General features: G+C 40.2%; 1 protein-coding gene and 1 long non-coding RNA gene across 14 annotated transcripts in view; one reads left to right on the top strand and one right to left on the bottom strand.

The window, feature by feature from the left end:
- Positions 1-21529, top strand: part of RAPGEF4 (Rap guanine nucleotide exchange factor 4) — a 339975-nt gene extending 318446 nt beyond the window's left edge. For all 13 annotated transcript variants that reach the window (XM_012518928.4, XM_004476786.5, XM_004476785.4 and 10 more), the window contains 6 exons: positions 2576-2666; positions 6161-6211; positions 6987-7074; positions 7479-7543; positions 17184-17238; positions 20244-21529. In XM_012518928.4, coding sequence (XP_012374382.1) covers positions 2576-2666; positions 6161-6211; positions 6987-7074; positions 7479-7543; positions 17184-17238; positions 20244-20371 — 478 coding nt within the window. In that variant the 3' untranslated portion in view covers positions 20372-21529. The remainder of the gene's footprint in view (positions 1-2575; positions 2667-6160; positions 6212-6986; positions 7075-7478; positions 7544-17183; positions 17239-20243) is intronic.
- The window catches only part of LOC139439315 (uncharacterized), a 30787-nt gene continuing 16617 nt past the window's right edge, over positions 11179-25348 (bottom strand). Inside the window, exon 2 of the long non-coding RNA XR_011649258.1 lies at positions 11179-13170. This is a non-coding gene — a long non-coding RNA (uncharacterized lncRNA). The remainder of the gene's footprint in view (positions 13171-25348) is intronic.

Raw genomic sequence — 25348 nt, 5'->3', positions numbered from 1 at the left:
CCTCGGTCTGAGTCCTTCGGCAAACAGAAAGTTCTGTTGTAGAAAGTTCTGTTTATAAAGCTCCATGACATATTATGGCCAGTAGAGGGCAGTGGAACATACATGTACAACAGCACATCCAACTCGACCAGATTAAAAGCAGCGAAACGCATAAACGCGTGAGCTACCCCAGCACATGAAAATCACCTCCATAAACCTCAGAAAAATCAAGCACCTTATAAATATTCTATTTAACAGCTCTTCATGGGAAACAATTTATTTACTGCAGGGGCCAGTTAGATTCCCCCCTGACATGAATTGAATCTTCTCCTGCCATTTAGATATGCCTGACAACCTCCTGTTTACTTCCATGTTTTTGGTATCACCACAATGCTAAAAATAAAATGCTAAATGTGGCCTGTGGCTGTGAGACTTCTTTCCTTTCTAAATGCAGGGCTCTCTAGCACAAGAAGGTTGGGAGTACAAGTGACCCCGGCTAGGCAATTTTCTTAAGCCAAACAGTTTAGATCTAAAACGGAGTCTGATTTCCAGGGCTAAACAAAGAATGAAAAGCTGCTGGATGTTTTATAGATATCACCTTGCCAAATGCCTTGAGTTATTTTGTCAAACATTTTAGAGTTCACCCGAATACCCAGATGCTGGCTTCAGATGCTGGTATCTCTTAATTTGGAAAAGCTGGCTGTCTGAAGAAAGATTCAGTAGAATGTTGCTTATGGATTTCTGACTCACAGTGTAGCCTGGCCAGCCTTCTTGCAAGAGACAGATGCCTTCACGTATTTGGTTTGAGATGATTATGGAAACTGTGACAATACATGCTTTCCCGTCAGAAGGAGCACATTTTCTCTTCACCTTAGCCTGGCAGTGCTAAGTGCAACGAGGAGGAGAGAGAGGCTGTCTGCACACCAGCGGGGGAGGTCAGAAAGCACTTTGGGGTCTAGTTCTGTTGTATTACGGAGGCAACATACGTGAGCCTTTCAAAAACTCAGGGTTTTAAAGAAAATACCTTTGCCTTTCTTAAAGTTCTTCATTCTGATTAAGTGAATAAATTGGTGAAACAGGCCTTTGACATAAATTGGTGTATATTAGTTAACCATTGCCCTGTGCTGAGCTGGACTGTCATTTATTGGAGCTTTTTATATGACCTAACTGGAGAAGATTATGTAGTCGTCAATAAACTAGAGCTCTACAAGAATGAGATGAAAACCTAGTGGCAGTAGCATCTGTTTTAAACCCTATTTTTACAGAACTTCACATTCTATCTAAGCTCTTTGTCTTCCCCAGAACTCTGTGAAGTTGGGGACCAGGTGTCATTATCCCTTTTTAAGGATGAGAAGACTGAGGCATAAAAAAATTTTGTGACTTTTTAGTTGGTAAAGAAATTTAGGTGATAACTTTAGTTGGTAAAAGAGCAGGAAACAGAAAGGTAGGTATATAGTCTACAATTGATTCTTTCAAAATCACAAACACAGGACAAAGGCAGACACAAGTGCATGGCTGTGTGCGCTTGTCTTTGGCCCTGGGTGTTTCTTAAATAATCTGCAGCCCCTGACCTGAGAGCCACAGCCCCACACAGGACAAGTTTTGCTCTGTTTCTCACCGGCGAGATTAGACACACTATACCTTCTCTGAAATATATGTTCTCATTTCCACACAAGTCAAATTAAGAATCGCCTCACAAGGAGACCATGGGCAGACAATGCAACAATATAACTAGCCTTTTACAAAAAAGTTAATCCAAAAAGAATTTTATTACGATTTAGCCAGACTTAGATAAGCATATTGATTTCTCATGAGGATTTGAATTTATTGCTAAATGAATTAATTCTTCTTTCCATTTTTAGAGATAATATAAGGAAGTTGGGGATTTTTTTTTTGTAAGTTAAACCAAGTACCTGAGCTAAATAGTGCCATCCTGATAGGAATTTTTGGTCTTGTTCCACTTTTCTTAAACCTGAATATATATTCATATAAGCTAATGGTGGCATAAATACAGATTGAGAAATGATCAGCTTCATTGACTTCAGGAACATGTAAAGAAAATAAGGTGATATTTTTGGTCAATTGTTTAGCTTATTCATCCGCTTTAAAACTCCTAGAGAATAACTGCCCAGCCCACTTAGATGCATTCTTCATGGTAGATAGGAGCTGCGGTGGGTGCAGTGGGGCTGACTTCTGTGGTCCCTCCCGTGCTTTTAGGGGAGGTAGTCACCTCTAGGCTAAAGGTCTAGACCTCTCCAGGGACATTTTACTCTCTCTTCCTCTTCCATGAGCGGCATCCCTCAGGTCCAATAAGGCTTTAACCAGCTTTGGGATCATAGTAACAATCCCTAGGGTAGGGATTGTCAAAACCTGGACCTAGGTGGCCAAAAACATCACCTTTCTAAAACTGCAGTGAGAACTCAGATAGCAGAACGTGGTTACCCAAGTGGAACTTATACAGTGCACTAAATCTATCATTGCCTCTTCTCATAAAGGAGTACTGACGAATATTAATGACTATCAGAAAATCGAGCACTAATTTTTTATCTCACTCAAAAGTGGCATTTGATTCAAACATGAGCCTCTTGTGTTTCAGCTGTAAGGAGTACAAAAATCTGAATTCCTTTTTTGCCATCGTCATGGGACTAAGTAATGTTGCTGTTAGCCGCCTGGCACTAACGTGGGAGGTAAGCTTCAGCCGCCGTCCAGCTGTGACTTTTTCCCTTAAGAATAAAAACACAGGCTCTCCAGGGAGGGATTTTAATGAACTCTAGCTCACACTGTCGTAACAATGGAGAAGGTGGAACACTTTGAGGAAGTTGACCTGTCTCCTTGGTATTGTCCTTTTGTGGGTATGGGGGGTGGGGCGTGTCTCAGCGTCCCCAGCTCTACAGTGTAAATAATAATAAGTGCAGTTGCTGGGTGTAACGTGAAGGAACAACACTGTTTGGATGGCTTCAAAGGTTTTCCTCATAGATTCTACCATTTTCTGAAATGTCTGCTTATTGCTTTTGCAATAAACCTTATCTATAATTACAAGAGAACAGAGGATCCATTTTTATCCAAGTAGTCATTTTGCCTTGGGGAGAATTAGCCAGGAGACCAACTGTTTGGACCGGCTGAGGACTAAGTGTCTCTTAACCACCTGGCAGAACTCCCCGAGTGGAAGAACAACAGTTGGCAAACTCTCAGTTTGGGGCAAAAGTTATGCTGAGTTTTAAAGTAAACATCGGTTGGGTATTGTGAATTTCTGTATTAAATGTGATTAGCGGCTTGGTGATGGTTGGTTATTCATGCCAGAAAAAAAACATTGTTTATCATTAGCTAAGTACTCAAAATGTGCCTGACCCCTTACATGTGCTATATAGTTGAAGATGCTAATCTCTAATAGAGCATAGGCACAGAAATAGACTCTTACTAAAAATAAAAATGCATGTGTAAGGGAGACAAAAAAAGAGGGCAAGGAGTATATAGGAGAGATTCAATTTGCAATGGTGCTTAAAGATAGCCGTTTACATCTCTAAATCTTTTCCTTGAAACTAATTTCTTCCCCACTTCACTCTTGAAAGGGTTTTCTTCCTCTGTCCCTCCTGAATGTTTCCATTGTTTATAGGGCAGGTCCTCACAAGTCCTTCTGTCTTGGGTTTCTCTTAAAATTCCAGGCAGATGCAGCACAGAGCAGCTCATCCCTGAATATAGGAATGAGGGAACTGGCGAGGCCTGCGTGCCATGCAGCTGTGTCATCTTCCAGCAAGGAAAAGGGCGGAGTTAGGGCTGCCAATAAATGTAGGCAATGAAGCCATCTTGCAGGCTCCTCTGTCTTGGAGCCCAAGGCTCCAAGAGACCTAGGGATTCCTCTCAGGTAATCTGCTTTCCCCAACCTGCTTCCAGCTGCTAATCCCCCCACGAACTTCAAATGACTCTCTAGTGCTTGGGGATATCAAGAGAAGGTATAAAGCCTCATGGGGTCCAGGAAGGCCAGGAGTTGGGTTCACATAACCAGCATCCAGACGTGAATACATGGGAAAACTATCTGGCCCCATTTTCTTGGCCTACAGGAAAAAATAGGAGGCTGCTTGGGAGGATGCATTCACAAAGGAAGAGGGTTAATTGGCCAGGTCTTTAATTTCACAGGGACTGGGAGCCTATGAGCTTTTATTTTCAGTGTTGTAGGTTGCTGATAAGAGAAGATTAATCTTTCAGCGTTCATTTATAAGCATCTCTAAGTTTGGTTTACTCACCTGAGCGCCTTCCAAGGGCTTCCCGTACAGCTCCAATGAGTACCAGGGTGGCTACTGGAGCAGTGTGAGAAACGGTCCCTGGCCACATGGAAATACAGATCACACATGAACAAATGAATGGAATAGTATATAAAGTTAAACTAAGTGGCAAAGGTAGTGGTTCAAATAAGAAGGGAAAGAACATTCTGATATGAAATAAATAGAAGTAATAATCTGGAGTGGGGCTTCTCAGCCTCAGCATTTGACATTTTGTTCAGATAATTCTTTGTTGGGCGCCAACTGTCCTGTGCATTGTAGAATAGTTAGCAGCATCCCTCATCTCTACCCACTACATACCTGTAGCACCACCCCCACCCAGTTGTGACAACCAAAAATGTCTGAGGCCTTGCTAGGTATTCCTGGGGAGTAAAATGTCTCCAGTTAATTACCACTGCTCTGGAGGAATGAGGGATGGCTAGTTAATAGTACCGAGAATCACACAATTTTTTAATACCATGTACCCTAATTCCTTTGACCTAAAAGCCAGCTGAGTAAATAAAGAGAACTAGAGTGACAGAGGTCTAACTATTTAATTCACTCCTAATTTTAAAAATGGACTATGTCAATGGAAAGCTGTGATTTGGTTACTCCATGTGGATGAGAGTTTTGCATCCCTTGTTGCCCCATCTCAGCTTTCATACCTTTGTACATCCATTCCCCCCAAGTAATGATACCAGGTTTCCCTGGAATTGAAATTAGGTTCTTAGATGAACAAATTTGGAGGATATATAGAACACTCAGTTTCCAGAACAAAATAAGATTTTTTACAAATGCTTAAATGGAAATATGACTGAGTCGGCTACGAGAGGAAAAAGAGGAGAGAGGAGTTTTCTGTGGATTGCAGAAACCTAGTTCATGAATTGACTGTGGTGATAGACTTCACTGTGAGAAGGAGAGCCGAGTTGAAAATATTTGAGGACCAGGACTTGGGCAGTGCTTCAACAGTCCCGCAATGGAAAAGATCATCCTGCTGTTCTATCTTGGTTTAACCTTATCAAAAGAGAAAAGTCCAGTTTTATGAAAAACTCAGGACCTAAGCAAAGTAGAACCAATAGATTGAAAGATGATTCCATTTTGACCTACTGGTATGAACATGTGCTTACAGTAAATGAGGATGAATTGTGGGCCAAAACAAAAACATGAAAAATTAATAAACTGATAGAGTGCTCAAATTTTGTATTATATCAGGTCAGAGAATGCCTGTAGGAGACATGCTCATGTGGAGAGGCATATAGCATATGGAAGGAGGCAGGTGATGTGACTTACATAGACTGTGCTGATCATCAGCTGTGTGACTTTGGGCAAGTCACTTAGACTGTGATACTTAATTCCTTCCATTTGTAAAGCAAAGGTCTATTCTAGTCCAAGAAAAATATATTGAGGTCCTGCTATGTATCCAGCACTCGTCTAGGCACTGAGGATACATCAGTAAACAAAACAGATGAAAATCCCAATCCTCAAGTAGCTTACCTGGTGAAGGAAGGGGAGGGTTGAAAGAGCTCCTAAAATTCTTTTAGCACTCATATTCTCTCGGGTCTAAACTCCTGATTGTGGGAATCATAGAATTAAAAATAATAGTGATAATAATTCCAGACGACTTATGGTCTGGGGGATCACGTCCTCTTTATGAACCACCCAGTTCTGAAAATATTAGAAAAACAGCAAGACAACAGCATAGGTACTTACTTTTGGTTCAGCTAGCTTGAGACTTTTAAAAGGTGAGTTTGCCATATTCCAGAAGATTATTCTCAAATGACAGCACAGATTATAGCCCAGCCTGTCTCAGAGATGTTTGATTAAGTGCCAAAGGAAATACATTTCCCCTAAAAAAAATTAACACACAATACATATCTAGAAATTGAATCTGACTTATACGTGTGACATTTTCTTTTCATTAACAGAAACTGCCAAGCAAGTTCAAGAAGTTCTACGCAGAGTTTGAAAGTTTAATGGTAAGTGACAGGGGCTGCTTTATTCTGTTCACTGTCTGTATTAATCCAATTTCTGATGAGCTGAATTTAAGTTCTCATTTCAGAAATTTTATCTGTCCTTGTATGACTTTAAGAAGTTTATGATCCTGTTTTAGTGCTGCTAAAACAAGCATGTCTGACTAATGAATGGCACCCTCAGGAGCTAACTTAAAGAGGACTTATGTCCCACATAAGGTCAATTTGTGTAACTAAGAAAAGCAGTGTAATAAGATCCTTTCCATCTAACGCAGACTGGCTATGAGTTTGAAGCTACCTTTTCCTTAGCTTCCCAAAATTATTTTTCCCCATTGGCTGGGAGGTGTTAAGAGACAGAAAAGGAATGAGTGGGACTTTGCGGGAGCGATGGGGTGGTTTCAGAGAGGACAAGTCAGGACTGGCCGAGTAAGGCAGAGCCAGGGTGACCCAAGCTCCCAGGAGGGATGCGGGGCTTCAGGAGGAAGGGAATCTCGCGGTTTCTATTTACACATTTTGTCCTTGCTTTCCAAGGGAATCCCTCCCCTATGCCCCTGTAGGCAAATCTCTCTTTCAAACAGGAAAAGAAACGAAATGCAAAATATATTCATGCCCCACATGAGGCTGTTTAAAACATAAATCTTTTCCTTTAACTAAGTCTACCTTTCTTTCATAGCTATGCTTGATTCAAAAACACCAGATGTCAGGGCTGGGTGTATCGGGAGGTAGAAGGGCAGTGTGTGTGTCGCTAATCATGACCCAGCATCTCTTTGTTTCTCTTAAGGACCCTTCAAGAAACCACAGGGCCTACAGGCTGACAGCAGCCAAGCTGGAGCCTCCTCTCATCCCCTTCATGCCCTTGCTCATTAAAGGTAACCCCAAGAAAACGCGCAGGCCGAGCAGGTGGTGAGGGTCTGGGGAAGAAAATGAACAAGAGATTGAGCTCTTTGAAAAGAACGAGCCCATCCTTCCTTTTCTACCTTCTTCATCATCTCCTGTGGGCGCCAGCTTTTCTAAAAGGGTTGGGAAGATGAGCGGAGAAAGAGGGCTTCATCATTTGGAAGACGTATTAGTGAAACAGAGTTAGTTTAGAAATTTTACTAATCTCAGGTAAAGGATTTAGAAAGTTAAACACCTAACATAAAAGGATCTATTATCAGCCTTTTTCAACGCAGTGTTATGCAAATCCACCAGCATAATCTAATGGTGCTATTGTGCTTTCTTAGTATGACATATTTCGGTTAGTGATTAGAATGTGGCTTTTATTTCTATACAGATATGACATTTACTCATGAGGGGAACAAGACGTTCACTGACAATCTCGTAAACTTTGAAAAAATGGTACGTGCGGTATTATAATCTTAACCACAATGTTTTTTTAAAATAAAATTTGCATTTGTACTAATAAAGGAAATGATTTCCATATATGCTGCCATGTTAAAAAGGTAGTTACACATAAAGGAGTTTTGAAATATTTGGTTCAAATTGGTTACCTGTTTTATTCTGTCAGTTCTCTTTTGTGAAATTGAATAGTATTTGTGCTGCGGCTCCCAGCAGCAGTTAGCTTTTATGCTGCCTGTTTTATCCTTGGCTGCCTATTGCTAAAATGAGCGAATGTTCCAGAGTGACTTCCATGTTGTTGTTTTGTTGTAAGGTTTATGGAGCTAGACTGCCCCAGGATGCCTTTGAAATGGTGATCTGCCAAGCCTGGCCATATTGCATGTAGGTAAAAGGCAACTCTATAGTACGTCTTTATCAGGAAGTATTCATCTAAATGCATATTGCATATCCCACTAAAGTTTACCCAACTTCAGAGAAAGGACTTGAAAATCTTTATAGCCAAAAAAAATTTTTCAATAACAGATGAGGAATGGGCACATATTCAATATTTTCTTAATTGCCACCCCCCCATACACACACACACACACACACACACACACACACATTACTGAGATCAGCATTATCCAGCATTGGTTACTTGGCAGTTTATTTTCTTATATTCTGTGAAGCAATAATAGCAGGTCATGCCAAAACCTTTTTTTTTTTTTTTAGCTCCATAGTACATGTTAATGGAATGATCCATTGTCTTCTGAATCCTTTGGCTGCAATTTGGATGGATGGGGTGTTGCAGTGTTTATGTCTGTGTGGGTGAGCATCTGCCCCGGGGTATGATTTGCAGTGGTGAATGTGGTGCTGTGGAAAAACACAGGACTTGGAGTTCAAGAGACATGAGGTGCAATTCTCAGCTTCATCACTTGAGAGCTATCTCTTAACTTCTCTGTGGGTCAGTTTCCTCTACAGAAAATGGGAATAATGGCTGCTCTATCTAGCTCTTGAAATTGTTGGTAGGTTTATGGTCTGTAAGTACTCTGTAAGCCATGGAGTGCTATTGAATTCTAATGAGAAAACTGCTATTCTAATTGTTTCGTAAAATTGAACTAAAATGTGTGGCTCCAGGAGAATTTGAAACTCCCTGCAGTAATCCTGTGAGGATCAGCACCATTCAATTCTGGGGATGTAATTATTGCAAAGCCCAGCTTGGTAAAGAAGTACAGCTGTTGCTGGACACAAGTTCCCCCATGTCTTTCTTAAGCTTCTTAGGAAAGCACATGAGGACACACTCCTCAAAGGCACTCCTTCCCAGAGAGCAAATATTTTCTTAGCAGTCTTCTCCCCACCAAGGGTGGGGTATGAACATCTCTATTACTGTGTCAGTTTAGCAATTCTTTGATCAAAGTAAAAAACATTCTTTGCTCACTTGTTAGCATGGAGAATTAAACAATATTTCTCTGCTTTCTCAAAGGAAACCTATTTTTTAGAAGTTGATTGCCAGATAAGATGAAAGATTTAACAAATGGGCAAAGAACCTTCCAGATCACTTATGCAGAAATGAGGACTGAGGTGTGACTAAACCAGATATTTGAGTATAAAATATACACATGCACAGAGATATAGATGTCAGGGTTTTCTAAAGAATTGACTGAGCTTCAGAACTTTTGATCGTTGAAGCTAACTAAACAGAAAAAACAAGAAGAGCACAAGTACGCAAAGCCAACCATCTGTTGCAAGGATAAAAGAAATCGTTTCATCTGGGTTTTCAGATCTTAGTGTCACAGCCACAGCCTGCAAAGGAAAAGTCAAGATCATCTTCAGTGGCTGTTAGGAAATTACCCCCTCCCCATTTCTGTACATTCTGCCCACAGAAGTGGGTTCTTAAATGCCTGGCAGTGAGGCAAGAAGTCCTTCACATCCTATTCTCAGAGAGAGCAACTGAATAATTAAAAGAGCAGTTCCATTGCAATAACAGAAACCTAAATTAATGCTGGCTAAAGCAAGATGAGTTTCTTTCTTTCTCGTTTAAGTCCAGATAGCAGTCAAGGTTCCAGGCTTCTCTCTTGCCACAATACTATGTGCGTGGCCCAAGATGGCTGACTCTGCACTCCCGTTCCAGCTAGAGGAGAGGGGAAATGGAGAAGGGGAGGGGGAGTGCTTCTCTTTAGGGACGTGACCTGGACGTTTACTCATCACTTTGCTCACATTATATTGGCCAGAAACTTAATCATATGAAAGGTAAGTTAGAAAATTTATAGTTCTTGTTTTGGTATCCATGTGCCCCACTAAAAATTAGGAAGTTCTATTACTATGATAGAGAAGGGATGAAAGGATATTCAAAGTATGCTGGTAGTTCTCTTCTTCAGCAACTATATAAATTTTATTTATTTGAAATCATACCATGAGAAAATTTTAGAATTGCCCTTCCACAAGTTGTGTGGTACTGGAAAATAAAATGGAACATCAAGAAGATTTGTTTTTGCTTTCCCAGCCTGACTTGAACCAACCTGGCATATATCACCAACTTTCCCATGTTTTCCATCATAAATTAGCCCACACCTGTCCAATACCACAATAGCTACTACTACTTTTACATCCCAGGAGTGGCTGCTAGTTTTATCATGTGTCTTGGAAAAAGATACATCTTACCTTTCAGGCTGATGTCAGTGAATCCCAGTCATTCATCAGCAAGGCCAAGGTGGTGAGCAGAACTAGCAGACCTGCTGGGGCTGGTCTGCTGTGTCCCTGGAGGGAGCTCCTTGAAGTCACCAAGCTAGCTAGGAACTCAGGTACCTTTTCTTGGTGGCAGCATTACAGTCCCAGCAAACCACTGCTCCAAACCCTAAATAATTTTATTTTGAACCTCTTCACCCTGAGGTATGAATTGAGGATTAGAGAATGTGTTGTGTATTGGTTTTCAGAATTTGTGGGTATGAACAAAGGGGAATGCACACTCTGATCCGTGTGCAAAAAAAAAGACAGACATTCTTTCATTTGGGGGGAACATAAAGGAGTATTCAAAAAAATGTTTGAATAAAGCCTTAGTAGCTTTCTATGGCATACATGAATATTTATAACATTTAGGAGGTAGGCTAGGAATGGATTAGAGGATAATATGCTGGCCGCCTGCCACTATCCCAGACTGCATAAAGCATGCTGATAGGCATAGTTGCTACTGTATTAGGAGATTGGTTCTATTTCAGCCATATCCATATTTAGGTTTATTTATTTATGAGTATGATTTTTTTTAAGCTAGTCATTTTATTTGGAATGAGAAGCATGGGACAAACTTCTATACTTCTGGAGGTACTAATGGAAGCTAATTCATTAAAGAAGAGAAATATTTTAAATCATTTTATTTTCATATCACTAATAATGTCATTAGATAATTAGCGTCAGTCTTTTTATATCAACAATCATATTATTACAACATTCATGAAGATAGCCCTGGACTTATTATTTCAAGCTATGGAAAAAAGAAACTCCAAGTAAAACTCTGGATGTTTAAGTCCACCCAATTCTCAGACTTCTCTAATACAAGGGAAATCTACTAGCGTTTACTCTGTTTTTATACAGATTTACAGCTTGGGCTAAATTCACATCTTCTGAAGGGAATACTTCAAAGCAATACAACATGCATAGAGTATCAGGCAAAGACTTTTACTAGGGAATATGAAGAAATCCAAAAAGCTGGACACAGCCTTGAGATTGCAAAGTTGAAAAGATTAAAAAAAGACACATGAAATATTAAAAGCAACAAAATATATAAAATGCATTCACACAAGTAATAAAAGAGTTATCAAAAAGCAAAATATAGGGCTCTTTAACTTCATGCAGATGCAGCAATGGAAAATATACCCATGTTAGATACAATAACATAATATAATAAAATCCCCAACCCCATCTCATATGTCATTTTCTCTGTGCTCAATCCAGTTTGGTGAGACTGGCCTCCTTTTGTTTCCCTCTTGCCTCAGGCCTTTGCACTAGCTGTTACCTTTGCCTGGACTGTCCTGCCCCAGTCTTGGACTCTCTGGCTCCTCCCACTCCTCCAGGTGGTCTTTCATGAACATTGTAACATGGGTCCTCCACCAGCATTCTCTGTCGATGACCTTGCCTTGATAGCTGAGTTCACGATTTGAGATGATCTTTACTGGTTTCTTCCTTATCCATCTTCCCTACTAGAATGAAAGTGCCCTAGGCCAGGGATCTTGCTTGTTTTGTCCACCAGAAAGGTGTCTGGTACATAGTATGTGTGCATGAAATAGTTGTTGAATAAAAGAATGACCTAATCATATTCCAGTGTTGGACTTAGTTATGTAGGAAAGCATTTTTTAAAAAGTCTTTTCAGTAAAAAAAAAATTTAATCCTAAAGTATTCTCTATTTTATTAGAAAATCTGATCAACCAATATGTCCCAGAGCAGTTTGTATAAGTGAGACTTTATGCCTTCTGTTCCTAACCGGGCATAATTCTGTCTCCCATCCTCCCCATAGTGTTAACCACGTCTGTCCTTCTGTGTCCTTCACTGAGTATAAAGATGCACAAAGATTCTACTTGTCCCTGGACATGCACCTGAATTGCCATGTACCCAGGTATATGATATGCCATGAGCATCAAGGGACACGCAGTTTCTCTATGTCACATACCTCTTGGCTATTAAAAGCCCATAGCCCGGGAAGAGCAGCATTCTTCCTCAGTAGTGCATATGGGGAAGGGTGGTTCAGCATCTGGGCCCATTTTTTCTCTGGCCCATGCCATGCCCTTAGTTCCACTTGGTTGCTATCATGATCAGTCTTTGTAAGTGAGAGATTACATATTTCCAGATCTTATAGTGAAAAAATTCTTGTGCTGAATATGAGAAGGTCTGAGCGAGACGATCAGATGGCATAAATGTGGTTCTACACATGCTAACATTCACGCTAAGCAAGGAATAATTGAGAAATCCTATGTATGACAGGCATCTGGAGAGGGCAGAGTCAAATCAATAGGGGCAGAAATAAGACAAACTACAAAAACGATGTGGCAAGCATTAAGAATAAGAATGGTAGAGATCTCAAGGGGCAACAGATGGAAAGAGAAAAGTTGTTGGGCGCAGGCATTTAGAAGAGGCTTGAATCAGGGCACTGGGAGCAGAGAGGCAGCCAGGGAGGCCGGTTCTGGCGGTTTTCTGTGAGTGGGAGATGAAGGGAGGGTAAGGGCTTAAGGTGGGGTTGCCTGGAGGGCCTGCCGGCCTGAACTTGGGAAACAGACTTGAGAAGGCTCCTGTTCAGTGGCAGAGAGCTAGGGGAGGGCCTGGGCTGCGGAGTCCGTGCATCTGTAGGAGGAGCTGCAGGGAACGCTGGAAACAGCTGTACAGCCTGATGGGTCGTGCACCGTCTGGAGAGAAGTGAAGGTGTCGCTCGGGCAGCGCACTCCTGAAGGGGAGGGCGCCACAGACTTGGAGAAGCCTAAAAGCGCCAGGCCCAGGCTCCAGGGGCCCAGTCTGCGAATGAGGCGCTTCTCATACCTCACTGGATCCAAGGGGAAATTGGCGCAGGGACTCCAGCCCTGGACTGCCCCCTTCTCTGGAAGGCTTCTTTGTACTGGTCACTCCTCAACTCAGGTGCCAGGAAGGTCATCAGCTTCTTAGTCTCTCTGTTTTGAGATTTAAAAATAAATACACAAGGACAGTTACACAGAGGCCTTCCCTGGCTACCTCCCTTTGTCGCCTCAGAGCTTTCCTCCAAGAGCACAGGGCTGGAGTGGAATCCACCAGCTTTCAGGCCCATCTCTTAGCCCTGGAGGTCAGGAACAGTATGGACACGTTAATTTTTGCAAACAAGTTCTAACGATTAGAAGTAATCCCCTAAGAAATGATGACTATGTGAAATCTGCAATGTGGAATCCAGAGGGGATCCTGGCACTTCTGAGGACTGTTTTCTTGGTGAGGGCCTTTGAGAGCAGGGTCTGATGAGTATCTAGGGAGGAGATTCTCAGTGAGGGGTTGGGGCACATCAGAGTCCATAACGTGTGGCAGGGGGGTTCAAACTGTCTACCTGCTGCTATTCAGAGTGCCTTCGAAAGGAGCTTGTTTGTTGTATACTTACCGCTATGTTAAGAATTACTGTCTTAATGAGCCAGTTGCTAATGGGAATGCGTCATAAACCTCAGGTTTGCTGGGATGGAAAAAAATAAAAGATGAGAATCCCTGCTTTGGGGTAATCAAACATTTTACCACTGGCCTGGCATTATGGAAAGTTGTCCATCCTGCCCAGGCAGGCTAACCTGCTCTGGCAGGACCACAGAGCTTAGGGTATAATTTTTGGCTTTAGCCTTGCCTTGGCAGTTAGATAATGAAGACTACATCTCCTTAGCCTTCGTTTCTGCCCATCTTAACTGAGAACACCAATGAATAAGCAGTTATTTGTCATCAAAAATAATGTGAGGCTTGAGTTTGTGGAGAGAAAGATTTACTACGTGGATTTTAGTGGAGATAAATGTGAAATCCTCCACCTTGGTCAAGGAATCAATTGCGTATCTTCAGAGTAGGGAAGCTGCATCCAAAGAGCAGCACAATGAAAGAGGCTAAGAGGTTTAATTCACTATTAGCTCAACAGGTATCAGTAATAATATTTTTAAAAATTGGTGGCATAGATGTATAGCATTGTTTAGATAAAGGAAAGAAGATAATATTTCCTCTGCATGTTGTGATTTGCTTAGCCTAGGGTATGACACTAGAGACTGTCCAGAAGAGATGTGAAACTGTTTTAAAAAGAATTTTATTTTTTAAAAATGGGAATATTTTGACTGAACAAGATAAGACTTAGGGGTAAGAAGAAGTCTGTAATGGTTGTCTTCTGTATTTGAAGACCTGTCCTGTTTAAGAGAAACTAAATATGTTGTCAGATGCCAAGGCTAGGATCAATGAGTGAAAAGCAAATGGAGAAGGACTTTGACTCAAATACTTGACAACCAAGTTTCTCTTAGGTATGTCTAAAATTGAAAAAGGTTGTCTTTGGAGGTGGTGAGTTCCTCATTGCTGGATGCATTCAAACAGTGGGAAGCCCCTATTTCTAGGCAAGGCGGTAGAAGCCATGCTGCACCCTGGACGTGGCTGAAGGTGGTCAGTCACTACTGAAGTCTTTTTCGGCATCCCAGGGAAGTTCTTTGAGATTGGCATCGTTGATAGTAGAGCATACTAAATATTTGCATGTGTCTCATGGGTGCAGAAGAGGCTGGAGGTCACGTATGAAGCTAGGCGCTTCTTTAGCATAGTGAAAGTACCCTGTAACTATGCATTGATCCAGAAGCTAGCGGGGTTCACACACCGCTCCTCAGGGTTTATACTATCTCAACGTTATTGTGCAGGTCTCACAAAGGAAAAGAATGGACCTCATTGCAAAGCCAGATTTGGATTTCAAAGTTAAACCTGAAGTTATCTTTGAATACAATTAAAAAGGATATGTCAAAATTTAAACCATTGTTAAAATTAATCAAAGATTTAGAAAGGTAGAATGAACTCCAGAGTTGAATATTACTGATTTAAACAATTGTTCTCACATTTTAAACTACATAATGAGCTAAAAATTATGAAGCCTCAGAGTATAGCTAAAAAGAGTAGTCTAAAACTGAAGTCAGAATGAAATGTTTTAGCTTTTAAAACTAAAAAGCAGAACAATTATTCCCTACAAAATGGTATACGAAGAGTTCTCTGACCCCTGCTAATTGTTTGATTATTCTTCAGAGGAGCACACTGGCAGCATTTCCCAGGGTTTTCTGTAATTACACTCCATTCAATATCTGAAGAATTACAATAATCCTCCATGGAATATATTTGTGCCCTTTGGATGCAAAGCCTTTAAAGAAGTGAAAAAACAACTTAAAGTAAATTAGCAGGAAAATCATCATAGTTACTGTTTATTTCAGGGCTTCATATATCAGAGGCTAATTATACATTGTAAGTTACATTTTCTTAAAGGTATTTGTAATATATTTCTCATGATGATCAACAGACGTGCCAGCTTTTGGATCCTTTATGAAAGTGAAATCCAAACTTTTCCTATTGACTCTGTAGGCAAAATTGTCCAATGCAGACCAGTGTCACTTAGTGCTTGCCAGTCCTCAAAGCACTTGTACTAAGCATGGTAATGTGAACAGTCACATAGATACATTTGTAAGGTTCTGATTTTTCTGTAAATTCTTTTCCTGCCAAATGAGTTGATTTTCTTTCTTTCTTTCTTCCATTTTCTATACTTGGGCAAGCCAAGGGTCCAAGAGAGAAGAAAGTGAGGACTGGCATTCCATAACTGCTCAGAGACTAGAGAGACCCTTTCCTGGGGTAGAGCCTTTTGGGTTTCCTGCTTGCATTACAATTGATCCACCATACCTTTGGGTTCCCTTAGGGTCTGACCAGGGAAGGTGTACTGAAACAACAGGCAGGGACTGGGGGTGGGGGGGGCGGGGTCCCAGCTACAGTTAGAATACCGATAGCAAGAAATTTTTAACTTGACTAAGGAATGGTGCTTAGGTCTCACCAGTGTTTTGACTCATGGGTTAGGGGCCACATTTCTGTCCTTCATTTATTTCTCTTTTCTTCGTTTATGACTAAGTTGAGTATAGCACAAAAGATTTCCTTTTAACACTTTACTGCAAAAGTCCTTCCTGCAAAACTTTACAAGGAAATTAGGAGCACTTAATGACAAAGTTAGCAAAGGCTAAATAAGTTATTTTCCATCCATATGATTTAGGACATTCTCATTTTCAAAATGTTTTGAAATGTAGATGACATGGGAAATAGTCAAATCAATGTGAAAAAGTTTTAATTAAAAATAAAATCCCATATGCATGGAATGACTTCAATTTTTTAAAAAATATGGTTTATATATTTCAAAAGTTAAAAGGAAATGTACCAAAATATTAATGTGGTTACCCCATGAAGTGATATCCTAGGTGATTTTACCTTGTTCTTAACATTTTCTGTTTTTGATTTTCTAAAATGTATATGCAGAAAGAAAAAAAGAGGAAGGAAGGAAAGGAGGAAGAGAGGAAGGGAAGAAATAATATTAAAATTAAATAAGATTAAATAACTATTAAAATAACTAGGGTAACATTAAAACATACCCTCTTGCTGATCAGTTAGAAAGGTGAGTAATCCACAGTGTGCAGCAAACATTTAGAGGTAGAATATTTTGATTATGATTGTTCAGTCAATTTAATTTAATATCTCATTTCTGAGCCTCAGTTGTTTACCATGAAGCCCTTGATGAGCTAACCTTCTCCATATCTAGGCTAGTCCAAAATTTTCTTGCAGATTTATTCCTCTGCCCTCAAGCAGGGAAGGTGAGTACTAGTCATGAACACTAAGGTAGTGTCAGAATCAGGACACTGCTTTTTACTCCTTGACGAACAAGCAAACAATGAGACCAGAGTTGTGTTATTAAGATTCCTGACCTCAAAAATGCCTTGTATGTGTGAGTGTGGGTCACTCTTTAAAGTAATTAAATAGGTTATGCATCAACGAGTTGCCTCCAGATAGTAGACATATCAGAGCATGATGTTTCTCATGATACCAAGTATTGCTGAAGTAAGTAATGGTTTGTTTTCCTTTTTGAGTTATACACTAAGCTTACTTTTCTTTTCTCTGTCTTTCTTTTGTTTATTCTTTTTAGCGCATGATTGCAAATACAGCCAGAACAGTGAGATACTGCAGAAGCCAACCCTTCAGTAAGTTAAATTCCGCTGCATGCTGCAAAGTAGATCTTGGTGATTACGTTCATTTTAATGAGAACACTGAGAAACACTAGGAATCTGGACAACATTTAATTGTGATAGAGACACTTTGGGCTATGAATTTTATAGGATGGGGGCTTGTGGTTTTAAAGATTTGTTGTTGCAAAACTAGAAAATATTTTCATTTAAGACTGGAAAATAACCATAGGAATATCATATTATGAATGAATTGAAGACAATTAATTTGCTCTTTCCAATGTGGTGGCTAGAGACAAGCATGATTGCCAGTAAATCCTGCCCCAAGCCAACCCTCTTTATGATTCATTGCTTGATGTTGAGAAACTCACATCAACTCTTAATGAGTCAGTTCTATCGTTTAAAAACTGGGAAAGATAATATTTATTGTCTCTTAGTGTGTTCCAAGAATACATTAATGTTTGCAGCATATTTGTAAAAGGTCGTATAGTAGGAATTCACACTGTATTTCTGAGTATTTCCCAGTAAATTTAAGGTGTTCTTTTTAAATACAAACATGTCATGCTTTAATATAAAAATATTACTAATGATAACAATTTTAATGTCAGTTAAGTTGCTTTGTGGCTCCAGAGGAGAACTGGTGTCTCCCTTGGGGCTCAGGCAGCGGGGGGATGGGGGCTGGGGGTTGGAACCCTGGTTCACTCAAGGTGAACTGGGAGTGAGGAGGGTGGACACTGTAAAGTTTTGTGTTCACTTAACTGCATGAGGCACTTGAAGAAATTTGGTTTATTAACTCAGCATGATCATCTGACATGTACATGACTGTGAGGCCACCAGTACCATTTGCCCCAACAAATCTGGGGCAAAGGGATGAAAAGGCTCTCATTTTATTAGAGCTCTTTGCTCTTCCAAATACAGGACTGGCCCAAAGCCAGGGTGTGCTAACACAGAACTATTAAATGCTCATGGTTAATGTGAAAAGGAAAAGAAACCTAGGAAAAAAAGCTTGACTTGGGGAGCATGTAGACCTTTAAGAAATTAATTCAAATGATCATGTTTTCTCTCACTTCCAAAATGTGAATAGTCTTGCATTCCTATGTGGGTTTCTCCAGAATTAAAATGCCTCATATTTCTTCACATAATAACATACTGTATGTAAAAATATGTGATCATAAAGTAGTTCTACAGGTGACTATGAGAATATATAAGTGACACCAGTCTACAACAGAGGTTTATATTCCAGGAGCCATGGCCTTTGAGGCGGCCCAGGGAACTCTTGAGGCTGTAGCAAGATGTGGATGCCTGAGAAGGCTCAAGTGTTGAGAGGGTTCTCAAGGAAGTCCAAGAACCAGAGAACCATGATAGAATATTATGGTTTTCGTTCTTTAAATCCCTTTGGTAGTAAATCCTACATTCTCCTACATCTTCTCCTAGAGAAGTGGGGAGGGGAGACCTTATTTTTAAAAAGTCTTCAGTGCATTTGTTGAAGTTATCAGTAACTGCTGGTAAACAACAGCTGCTCAGCTCTGAAGTCAACAATCTATAGATAAAGCTATAGGAACAGATTCTTCATAAACATTGTGGGAATATGTACAATGTAATTACAGCATATTGTACATGTAGAGTACACTGCCAGTGAGAAGCAAGGAAATTAAGCACAATGTGTTCTCCAGTTCACTATGGTATTATTTATATGTGATAATTATACTGATGCGTTTCTTCTTATAGCCTTTGTATCTTCTCTCTGCTTTTCTGAGTTCAGAACAGCAACACTCCCCTTGAACCCTAATGCAGATGGCATTCTAATTGTCTTGGGGTGTGTGGCTCTGAGAGGAGTAAGTGGACTGCAGAAAGCAGTGTGCGGTGGCGGAAATAACACTGCTGGGAGTGCAGGCCCTGGTTCGGCCACGCCCAGGGTCCTTTGGACCAGAGGCCCCACACTGGGGTCCCCTGGGACCAAGGTGGCCCTTGGGCCCCTGGGAGGTTTGGTTGGGTTTAAACAAGACATTTCCCCCCCTTGTATTGTGAAATAGTGTCACCATTTAAAAATTGGGAGAATTCACAGGAAAGAAACTCAGATTTCTAGTTTCTCTAGAAAAATAGGGAAATCTGGCAACTTTGGGGCAGATTCCCATGGGGCAGCAACATGCAGGACCTGAGGAGTCGCTTCTGAAGGGCCCTGTTTCCAGTTCTCTGCTGTCGGTTTTGGCCTTCCTCATTCATGTATATTCCTGACATGGGGACGTGGGCATTTGATTCTTTTTTCAGCCCTGGTTTTAGATAAATCAGTTAAGCCCCTGATAGCTGCCGTTGTTCACCTGCTTGGGTGTGGCTTAGAGTAGAATAGCAACTGGGTTTTCAGATCTAGTAGCATCAGAGAATCAAAGGGCTAGCAGAAGTTAGAACATTAGCCCGCCAGCTGGAGTTTTGTTTCTGAATATGGACAGCCTCTAAAAGGCGCATTTCCTTTATAGGCAGGAACTCTTTGGTACATGAATCCGGGCAGGCCAGGCCTGGCACCGCAAAGGCAGGCTGAGTGGAGGGCAGGAATACTGTAGATGGTGTGCAAGGAAAGAGGAGCCGGGACTATATAGTCTCACTGGCTTGCTTCAGTTTGGTCCAGGTGTTAAGTGCTTTTGTCAGGAGCTAATGAAACTGTCCCTTTCACCATTAGCCTTAGCTGGAACAAAGAGGCATGCTGTGTGAGACAGAGGTGGGTGGGTAAGGCGAAACAATTTTAATCTGTAACCAGGGACTATCAGGCTGATGCTTTCATTTTTATTTGTTTTTTTTTTTTTAAAAACATGCGATGCAAAGTAAAATGATCAAAAGAGGTGATTCTAGGGAAGGGAGCAAGAATGGAGATGAACCAACCATTTCATTTCAGGGAATGTGAGTGTGGAAAGGTCTTGATGGAACCCAGGAATCTATGATAAATGTAGTGAGTAGTTGGAGAAAATTAAGCTGTCTCTTATATGCTTATATTATGGAAAGTCAATTCTGCCCTTTTCCTCTTTCAACAGATCTTGATGCAGCTCAAGGTAATAAAAACCATCAGGATGTCCGGAGTTATGTACGGCAATTAAATGTGATTGACAACCAGAGAACTTTATCACAGCTGTCACACAGATTAGAGCCTCGTCGACCATAAACATTTAAAGTGCCCAGAACAATGGTTTGTCTCCAGTCCACAATGTGTTAAAAATGCCATTTATACTACTACAGACTGTATTGCCACTAGAGAATTCTACAAAACAAGCAAAAACAAATCCTGAGACATCTCAGGGCAGCATTCAGCTTACCAGCTACTTGACAAGAGAAGGAATTATTTGACCTGCATAAAGCTTGCACACTCTAGTTTGGGAATCCTGTTGGTAGTCACCCTGTTTCATTTCCAAGCGTGCCATCTTCTTTGTTGAAATATAAAATAAGGCCCACATAAGTATAGTAGAAATACCATTGTCAAAAGAAGTGTCAAAAGCCTGATATTTTTTCTCAAAGAGTTTACAGGGTAAGATGTGCTACAAATGAATTGATTTGGATATATGTGGTAAATCAATATAGAGTTTCACAATTTTTAGTTCAAGATCTTGATATGGAGTGTGGGGTTTGGGGAAGGTATTGAGGGATCCATATAGATATCCAAATTATAGGTTGTATTCTTCTATCTTCTTAGTCTTACCTCTAAAGGAATAGAACCTGACCATCTTACTATAAAACATTGTGGCTATTTGTACAACTTAGGAAGGACTGGTATGTAATTTCTGAATGATATATAGAGTAATATTTATGTTTACAATGTAACTTTTTAAAATTTACAAATCAGGATTATATGCATAAGAATTCCAATAAGAAACTCCAAGGTTCTTAAAATTGCCAGCGTCAAAATAGAATAACATTTCAGAAGAGCACAATATACACAAGACATTTTTCAAAATTAAAGTATTTTCCTGGGCATTAAAAACCTTTACTATTGGCTACACATTATTGTTACTGATTAAAAAAAAAAGCATATTTTCTGGACTTAAACATTATTACAAATATCTTAATTTTCAACAGTTGTTTTGCACTTTCAAAAAGACTGTAAATAGTTCATGCAATCAATGGTATGGAGTTATTTATTTGCTATATAATAAATATTGTGCCAAACAATTTCTTTTTATTTATTTTGTTTAGTATGTAATTTTGGAGTACATTTTTTCCTGTTTTCACAATTAGGCTACAATAAATGTTCAGGAATTGTATGTATGTATATCTTCTGTAAATAACATCTAGTATCTTCATTAAATACAATTGCTGACAAGAAAAAGTCATGTTTTTCTCAATTTTTATTATAATGGAGGGATGGCCATTTGATATGAGCCCTGGATTTTTTTCATCACAATAAAATTCATATACCATAAAGCTCACCCTTTTAAAGGGTACAATTCAGTGATTTTTATAGCATTTCACAAGGTTGTGCAACTGTCACCATTACCTATTTCCAGAACATTTTAATCACCCCTAAAAAAACCTCTGTGCCCATTAGCACAGAGGGAGTTTCCTCCCTCCCCCCAGCCTCTGGCCACCACTTAATGTTCTTTGTATCTCCATGGATTTGCCTTTTATGGACATTTCATATAAATGAGATCATATGACACATGGCCATTTGTGTGTGGCTTCTTCTTTCATTTAGTACTCTATATGCTTTCAAGTAACACCCAGATTATAACTTGTATCAATACTTCATTCTTTTTTACAACTTAATAATATTCCATTATGTGGATATACCACATTTTCTTTATCTTTGTTTATCAGCAGTTGATGGACATTTGGGTTGTCTCCACTTTGGGGCTATTATGAATAATGCTGCTAAGAAGGGACCCTGACTTTGAAAGCTGCCAATATAGAACCTAATGCCATTTCTCAGTGGATACTGACTGAAGCGCTTAATACATTTTTAATGAAGAGATTCCCAAAATTCTTTAAAGTCCATACATAGCTCTAGTTTTTGATATCAGGATTTTCACAGTCTGTTCCAGGCTATACTAGTCTCACAAGTTCACAAGCTGTTCCACCCAAAACCAAACCAAACAACTGCAAAAACTAAACTCAGGATACTGTGTTCAAAGAAGTTTGGGAAACACTGCATAGTCTACCCACCCTTAGAAGTGATCCCCAGTGTTCATTAATGTGTTAAAGGCTCTGTGAAGCCCTGTAGTAATCTCTTGTACCATCCCATAATTGAAGCCCACTTTGGGAAAGGCTAATGCAGGCAAATGCCTTTCTGTGTTCAGGTAGATAAGACTTCAAGGTCCTCAGAAGCAGGGGTGTTGTTTTATTCCATTTCATGCCTCCTACACAGAATCATGCACAATGCCTGGAATTTAATAGATAATTTCAAAAACGTTTGTTAAATAAATCTTGCAGTGACTATTGCTCAACATTTTGCTGTCTCATAGACTTCAATATCCACTGCAAAATTTCCACCATTAAGTATTTTTCCTCTACTGGACAATTCTTAAAGTTGACAAATAGGGGAGTGGATGTGGCTCAAGCAGTTGAGCGCCCGCCTCCCACACGAGAGGTCCCAGGTTTGGTTCTCGGTGCCTCCTAAAGGAAAAACAAAACAAACAAAAAACAATGAGCAAACAGATGAGGGAGCCATCTCAAGAAGTGGGGAAGTCAACTAAAGCCGATAGTCTGTTCCTTGGGCATCCTGACTCTAACTAAAAGATTTCTTGTTTACTCCTACCTACCTGTCAAGCCAGCCCCCTATTTGTGACAGCGTCCTTCCTCCAGTTTGATAGTGACTAACACCTTATGACCTTATTTTAATTGTTTCAACAATATTCAAAATTCATACATATTCTCCCATGTATATTCCCTTTGGTCTCCCAAATGAGAATAACTCTTGCTGTACTTAACCAAAGATAAGAGATTTTAATTATGTCTGGCTCTTTGAAAATGCCTTAAGCTTCATTATTCAAGGTGGTGATGGAGAAGTAAAAGAATTCATACTCTAAAAATATAGAGTAGTAGCCAAGCAACCCTTCCTGAGGCAGGAGATACAATTAATATTATAAAACTTGCAAACAAGACAGAAGAAAATGAAATGCCTACAGGGTCACAAGAAGGATAATGAGGTTTGCTGGAAGATGTGAAAAAAGAAGAAAGAATTTTTTTTTTACCAAAAGCGCCTGTAGAAAATTATATATTTAAGTGGTTAACATACCTGCTTAGTAAGGTCAATGGCACAGTGTACAGAGCTAAGCTATTTCAGCAATTTTTTAATACCATGCAGGTTAAATAGACTTTTCCTGAATTCACTACCATTTCCTGTTAAGATATGAATGCAGATCAATAACTACCAGTATGAGAAAATTAAAAAGTGTCATTATAGTTTCAAATTGTGCTTATAATTTTAAAAACCAGCATAAGAATAGGCAATGTGGCATATAAACAATTCCAACCTTGAATAGTTTTCCTTCTGCTTTCAATCTAAAATATATTAAATAAGTAAATAAACAAACAAAATGTATTAAATCTCTTGCTTTTGAATAGCCTTAATTTTCTCTGTGTGTCCTACATAGGAGAAGAGGATGGTGTCAGAGAAGCAGGTTTCAGCATCGGTGACTTAAAAACTGGAGAAGAATCACTAACAATTAGTACTGTTAGGTACCTTCCTATTCATTCACTCATTTATTAGCAAATATGACAGAGGTGCTAAGTGAGTACTGGGCCTTCTATGAGCTCAGGATTCAATGGTGAAGAGCTTATTGTCTAGTAAGGGAGACAGCAGATTAATCAAATAATCACACAAATAAATATAAATACAAAAGTGCTTCAAGTAAAGGACATGGTGTACGACAGCCTGTAATAAGGGGATTTGGCTTGATCTGAGGTAAGGAAATGTTTCCTGTGGAAATGACAGTTGACCTGAGCTCTGAAAGATATAGCTGGTAACTAAGCAGAAAGAGCAGAAGAATAGGTTCTAAGCAGGATGAACCAATGGCAGTGTGATAGACAGAAATCTCACCACGGCACCGCAGAGAGAATATGGGAGACAGTGGCACAAGGTAATGCTGCTACGTTCAGAAGGGCCCAGAGCTCACAAGGCCTTGCAGACCTTTTTAAGGACTTTATCTTTAGCCCAGAACAGTGCAAGTCTATTAAAGTGCTTGAGACAGTAGGGTGCTATGATTAGACTTGAATTTCTAATGGTTAGACCTTGGAAGGCAGGGCCACTACTTTGTCACACTGTCTACCACCTGGTAAGTGTCATCTCTAATTCCTTAATTGAATTACTATCTAGGTTTAAAGGTAGGGCAGAGAGTTTTGTAGATAATGGCAAGGATAGAAAGCAGTGGTGAACTTAGATACCCCCACAGTCAAATGCCACCCCACTTCCTGCTTCAGCCCACACCAGGACACACTGGACATAACCCATGTCTAGCTGTGCCACCTCCTTGGAGAGTTAGGCTGCCAGTGTTTGGCACAGCACTGGAAAAAGCGAGAATAGAGGAACCAAGGCTCAGTATGTGGGGGTCAAGCATGGAGCAGAGAAGTCTCCATTTGCCACTGTGCCCTCCACCAAGCTACATTTGCCCAAAAGGCAATCAAAGCCCAAGAACCTTGGTCCGTCCCTGCTGGTCTATTAGTTAATGGATCAGACTTCACTCACCTGGAGGAGTGGGGGGTGGGAGGGATGGTAGTAACCCCAAGAGAATAAGGGCATGGGAATGGGAAACGTGCCTCCTGTGAGCTCCTTTCCATGTGTTTATCTAGCAGTTAGGGAAGGTCAAGGATGCTGCTAGAGACAGCCAGGATCTTTATTCTAGGCAAGTCAAATTTGGAAAGATCAGGGGAGAGACCAGCTATAAAGCAAAGTGAACATGTCACTGTGAACTTGTGGCGTGGGTGCACCTCCAGGCTTGAAAAAGAAAGAAAGGCTGCAGGTGGACCAACACAAGAGAAAAAAAAAATAGTGCAAAAGTTGGTATTAAATTCTTCAGAACAGGTTTCTGCAGCACCAGAGAGTAAAAGAGGACTAGGAGAACCCCATCAGATCTCTGTCCACCCTCTTAGCCAAAGACAGATGGCAAGAGTATCCAGGGGGATAAAATCAGGGAAAATCTGGTGTTGATGG

This window comes from Dasypus novemcinctus, chromosome 7 (genome assembly GCF_030445035.2).
Source record: "Dasypus novemcinctus isolate mDasNov1 chromosome 7, mDasNov1.1.hap2, whole genome shotgun sequence".
Lineage (NCBI taxonomy): Eukaryota > Metazoa > Chordata > Mammalia > Cingulata > Dasypodidae > Dasypus > Dasypus novemcinctus.
This window is presented reverse-complemented; position numbering and strand designations above follow the sequence as displayed.